General features: G+C 45.0%; 1 protein-coding gene across 3 annotated transcripts in view; it reads right to left on the reverse strand.

Moving 5' to 3' along the window:
• PCBP2 (poly(rC) binding protein 2) overlaps window positions 1-6,000 on the reverse strand; it is a 28,784-nt gene extending 22,784 nt beyond the window's left edge. For all 3 annotated transcript variants that reach the window (XM_011930511.1, XM_011930510.1, XM_011930509.1), the window contains exons 1-5: window positions 5,949-6,000; window positions 3,444-3,587; window positions 2,942-2,965; window positions 2,498-2,530; window positions 1,963-2,079 (exon numbers count right to left, since the gene is read on the reverse strand). In XM_011930511.1, coding sequence (XP_011785901.1) covers window positions 1,963-2,079; window positions 2,498-2,530; window positions 2,942-2,965; window positions 3,444-3,512 — 243 coding nt within the window. In that variant the 5' untranslated portion in view covers window positions 3,513-3,587; window positions 5,949-6,000. The remainder of the gene's footprint in view (window positions 1-1,962; window positions 2,080-2,497; window positions 2,531-2,941; window positions 2,966-3,443; window positions 3,588-5,948) is intronic.

Genomic DNA, 6,000 nt, shown 5'->3' on the forward strand with positions numbered 1-6,000 from the left:
ATCCCAGCACTTTGGGAGGCTGAGATAGGAGGAATGCTTGAGACCAGGAGTTCAAGATGAGCCTGGGCAAAACAGGAAGACTCAGTCTCTACAAAACCCACGTAAACTAGCCAGACATGGTGGTTCGTGCCTGTGGTTCCAGCTACTGGGGAGGCTTAGGTGGGATGACTACTTGAGTTCAGGAAACTGAGGCTGCAATGAGCCACAGTAACACAACTGTACTTCAGCCTGGGTAACAGAGCAAGACCATGTCTCAAAAAACAAACAAAAAAAAATAGTTCACGCTAGGCATGGTGGCTCACCTCTGTAATCCCCACACTTTGGGAGGCGAGACAGGAGGACCACCTGAGGCCAGGAGTTTGAGACCAGCCTGGGAAATATAACAAGCTCCCATCTCTACAAGAAAAGGTTTTTAAAAAGTTATCCAGGCAGGGTGGCATGCACCTGTAGCCCCAGCTACTCAGGAATCTAAGGCAGAAGGATCACTTGAGTCTGGGAGGATGCAGTGAGCTACAAGTATACCACTGCACTCTAGCCTGGGTGACAAGAGCACAACTCTGCCTCAAAAGAAAAAATTAATTGAATACTATGATGTATAAAAACTATTTCAAGGCCGGGCGCGGTGGCTCAAGCCTGTAATCCCAGCACTTTGGGAGGCCGAGATGGGCAGATCACGAGGTCAGGAGATTGAGACCATCCTGGCTAACACGGTGAAACCCTGTCTCTACTAAAAACTACAAAAAAATAGCCGGGCGTGGTGGCGGCGCCTGTAGTCCCAGCTCCCCGGGAGGCTGAGGCAGGAGAATGGCGGGAACCCAGGAGGTGGAGCTTGCAGTGAGCTGAGATCCGGCCACAGCACTCCAGCCTGGGCGACAGAGCGAGACTCCGTCTCAAAAAAAAAAAAAAACAAAAAAAAACAAAAAACTATTTCAAGTTCATTCCTGAACTTGAACAAGAATAAAACGTGTTTTTTAAGCCATGAGTTCTGGACTTCTAGAACTTCTAGTTCTGGACCCTGGGGGTCAAAAGATAACATTTCTAATCTTGGCAAGGATAAGATGTCAGGCACCGTTTAAGTACCCATCACCAAGGAAGCAGCACTCCTCTGCCTGTGTCATCAATTGCACGATTAGCTGCATTACTGCAGAAGGGGGAGAGAAAGGGACTGATACAAGACCCAGGACAATAGCTCAGCCTCTGAAGGTTGGCGGGGAAAAAACTTCCTCTTGATAAAACCTCTGCTGTTGAGTATTTTAATTCTGATAACCTAGGTCTCTTCCCAACAAGTGTAATTTTGACACAACGTTAGCAGATTGACTTTTTAACCTAAGAGCATCAGGATTGGAAGATTGTTTGTGTAAACCGTAAACCGTATCAGTTTGGTGTATACTCAAGCCTTTTACCAAAGCAATGGCATACTTTCAACAGATGCTTTTCATGCAAATTATTTACATTAAGCCCGTGGCAAAACTCAAACTGTTTTGATGATTCAAGTGACTTTTTTTTTTGAGATGGAGTCTCGCTCTGTTGCCCAGACTGGAGTGCAGTGGTGCAATCTCGGCTCACCACAACCTCCACCTCCCGGGTTCAAGCGTTTCTCCTATCTCAGCCTCCCAAGTAGCTGGGATTTCAGGCGCACGCCACCATGCTTGGCTAATTTTTGTATTTTTCAGTAGAGACGAGGTTTCACTATGTTGGTCTTTTAACTCCTGACCTGGTGATGTGCCCGCCTCAGCCTCCCAAAAGTGCCAGGATTACAGGCACAAGCCACCACACCCAGCCTCAAGTGACTCTTTTTTACCTACAAATGGTTGAATTTTGTGGCAGGCTACCGGAAGCTAAGAACCCATTTACGGAGTCTCATGGTCCAGTTTGTCCTTAAATTTAAAAAGCTCTTAGAAAATCAACAAGCTCTCTGGAAGCACTTAAAAACGAAGAATGAGGGAGTGGGAGACAACAAACCTCTTCCAGTTTGTCAATGATCATAGCAAAGGCTTTGAAGATGGCATTAGTGGGTCCAGCCAAAGTGATAATTCTCTCAGGACAATTCCCTTCTGAGATGTTGATACGTGCACCACTCTAGATAGGAAACAAGAGCCAAACGAAGTTAAAGAGACAAGTAAGATCTGAGTATGTACAGGATCTACAGTCCCTTGTAAAAGGGACAAGGAACTGCCAATGTACACGATCCTGATGCAAAGCAAAGTCAGCATCATTCCAAACACTGCTGCTCCATGTCTATCCTCAAATATAGCCTACAACAGCTGCCTTAGGTCTTGAATGAATTCTATGACTTGTCAAAACCACACTTCCCGAATAGGGAAAAAAAAAAAAAAAAACACTTCCCAGATTGTCATTACAGATAACCAGGCTGGAAAAAAATACATATTTCCCTTATTGAGACTTTCCTCCCTAATTCCTGAAAAAGAATTTGCACTTGTTTTAAAGGTTTTGTTACTTCCCAAAGTTAACAATCTCAAAGTCTTTCATAACTTACCTCCTCGCGCATCTTCTTAACTGATTCTCCTTTCTGTAAAGGAAAAGTCAAGCATGAGCTCCAACTGCTATTTCTTTTTTTTTTTTTTTTTTTTGAGACAGAGTCTCACTCTGTCGCCCAAGCTGGAGTGTGCGTGGCCAGATCTCAGCTCACTGCAAGCTCCACCTCCCGGGTTCACACCATTCTCCTGCCTCAGCCTCCCGAGTAGCTGGGACTACAGGCGCCCGCCACCTCGCCCGGCTAGTTTTTTGTATTTTTTTTTAGTAGAGACGGGGTTTCACCGTGTTAGCCAGGATGGTCTCAATCTCCTGACCTTGTGATCCGCCCGCCTCGGCCTCCCAAAGTGCTGGGATTACAGGCTTGAGCCACCGCGCCCGGCCTCCAACTGCTATTTCAATCCAGAACAACTAAATGGTAATTAAAGTTGAAGTGAAATTATCTTACCTTTCCGATGATACTGCCAACTTCCTGCAATGCAGAAAACTAACATCAGTAAGAGGAAACCCCAAAGTATTTCTTTTTAAAAACATATTTTGTTTTTCCTTTCTCTACATGTTCTAATGAAGTATTCACTACGAAAATGAATTTTAACTGTCCAGCTGACAGACTGCTATCTATGCTAATTATTACCCCAAAGGAATGGAAAGATTTCAAGATTTATTGGGGGGATTGGACTTACTATAAGCAATCTCCATAAGAAAAACCCTACCATCCAGGTATGAGACAGGTTTTGGCTCCAGCCTCTAATTAAGCCTTTCCTGCTCAGTGGAGCTTCCTAGTCAAGTCTGTCCATTTTCCCACTACACTCACATCTACTCCATTAGGGAAATGTGCTAAAGCCAGATGCCCCACAGTGCTAATCTGATGAGCTCCAAGATGCATGTCTGTTCTTCCTGGCCCCTCCCCTAGCAGTTACTATGACCCAATTTCCCAAGCTGGAGCATACCTTTCCATGCATAAGTAGCCGGATGGTGAGAGTGACATTTAATCCACCTTCAATCACACCGGTGTCCATGTCGAGCAGTGTTCTGGGGAGCTGGACTTTGAGTGGTCAAGTCTTTGGTCACTGGTAGGGGGTGAAAGCCAAAAACTAAAATGCAAACATGACCAAAATCAGAGGAGAAAAACAACAGGATTATTATTTCCCAAATTATTTTCACTTTATCAGTATTTTCTACTTTCCATTTTTCCTTAAATGACAGTATGTCAGACTTATATACACACCAAGCACAACTGCATGACAAAATATACAGTTCAGGTTCTGTTACAGAGTATAGAAGGCAACTTTCCAGTTCCTCTCATTAATGATAGGGTTTCCGCTGACTCTCAGGATGAAGAAGGTTCCCTCAATTGGCAATGGTTCTAAGGGAACTGCTGAACATGCACCACTTGTCCTTCAGCAGAAAAAGCTTCAAAGAATTCAGAAACACCTGGAAATCATGAGAGCAAACTTCCAACTAACTACAGTGAGGGGAAATGACCTTTTGTCTCCCTGCTGGGGAGCAGTTTAAGTTGAAAACTAGAGAGAACACATGTAAATTTTCTTCGTAGTAGCAATTTCTGGATAAGGAAATTGAGATGTATCCCACATTATAGATTTCAAATGCTGATGCCTAACACCAAATGATTTCTAAAAGATTTAGATCAACATCCTCACTGAAAAGACATTATCTGAGATGCCTTCCATGCAGGCTAGGGTTCCATATTCCCCTTCAGAAAATGACTCAATACGTTAAGTACACTTGAGTCCTTTTCTCCTCTTCCTTCTTCCAACCCAACTTGTTATTCAGATTTGAGATGTCTTCCTTGCTTTTGTGTCTACCATCCAGTTTTTATTTCAAGTCTGTTAAATCTTAAATTTCCTTCCAAAGAAAACAATCAAAATAAAATTGGCACTGCTAAAATTTTATTTTTGTTTTCAGGAACAACAGCAGTGTACCTTTCCTATACAGGATGGCCCTTTTCCCACCTATGAAACAATTCCTAATATTGTTCCTAACATTTCTGCTTTAGAATTACTAGTTATGTGTAGAAAGAAAATTTGGTTTTTTTGGATATGCCTTTGCCTTCAATACCTCCTTTAGCACCTAATCGTGACAGCTTTAAAAAGGACGTCTCCCAAGTTGTAGAATGTCCCCAGTGACATTTTAAGTATCCATCCTTTTAAAACTCAACATGTCATCTCTCTCCTCCCACAGCTACATTTCCTCCTTCACAAAACCAGCCACTGTGTTAACTTTCCTCTAACACAAAGCCCATACCCTAAATATCTTAGGTGCTTAAGTGGCTGTCACACCATTCTGTATATGGCAAACTGTCCTCTGGCTACTCCAAGAATGTAAGTGATTATATAAGTGCATCCCCAAAGCACATCATTTCCCCTTTTTCAGAATACAATTAATTGCTGGCAAAATCCCAGAATTCAACACTTTTCACTCATGGAAAAATAGTGCTTGGTGGGGAAAGAAGCGTTAGGTCTGTAAAAATGACTTTCTTTTTTTAATAAGGTCTGGTAAAAATCTGGCAGTTTAATTCCTTATCCCCTTGCAGATGTAATAAGAAGCCCTTTACAAATATTACAATAACGCAACTTCGAAAAGGCAAAAAAAAAAAACAACCAGAAAACCTATTTGAAGCCATTTCTTGAGATAAAGTACAAAGATGCATTTTTAACTCCAAACCATCTAAACAATCCAAGAAATCTGTCAAATTTCCCTCCTGACTAGGTCAAGATAAATGTACCCCATTCCAGCAATCCAGCTGCTAATACTGCTGTCCAATACTCCTTCCATAAATAGCTCCGTCTGGGTTTACACCCGCAGGCATTTTGTAATTTAAAAATTCGTTACCCGGAGAAACGTCCTGATTAACTCGGCAACTGGGAGCCCGTCTACCCTTTCCTTAACTCCGCAGCCCACTCTCCCCTCGGTCATCCAAGCATTTTCCACTTAAGAAAAAAAGCCCCCCCTCCCTCGACCAGAAAAGAAGAGGGGGTAAAAATAAACGGTTCGGTCGAGGGGGGGCGCTGCGATACAGGGGGAGGGGCCGGACTAGTAGCGCCTCCTCGTGTGGCTGCGCCAGCGCCTGACCCCCGCGGGGAGCCGCGCTCACCCGCCCGACCAGCAAGCCGGCCATCGCCTCCCCCAACCCCCCACAACCAACAAATCCACCGCCGCCCCCCCTACCGCGCGCGCGCCCTCCCTGACTCCTGCGCAGCCGCCACCGGGAAAAGGCGGGGGGAGGGGGAAACAGGCCTTGCGCGAGGCCTACTAGGCCGCGCCAGAGCCACGGCCTCGCGTGAATGACCGGCCAGGCACAGTGAGGTGGTAAGCGCTCACGCGGGACTACGCGAGACCGGGGCTCGTGACTAGGACCCGAGCCGGCTAAGAAAGAAGACGAAAGTGGAAATGGAAGCCATAGTCGGGGACGCAGGGAAAATTTTTAGGCTTACCTGCAGGCGCGAGGCGACTGAGGGGAAAAGGGGAGCGGGCGGGAAGGGGAAG

The sequence above is a fragment of the Colobus angolensis genome, unplaced genomic scaffold (assembly GCF_000951035.1).
Source record: "Colobus angolensis palliatus isolate OR3802 unplaced genomic scaffold, Cang.pa_1.0 Scaffold87, whole genome shotgun sequence".
NCBI lineage: Eukaryota > Metazoa > Chordata > Mammalia > Primates > Cercopithecidae > Colobus > Colobus angolensis.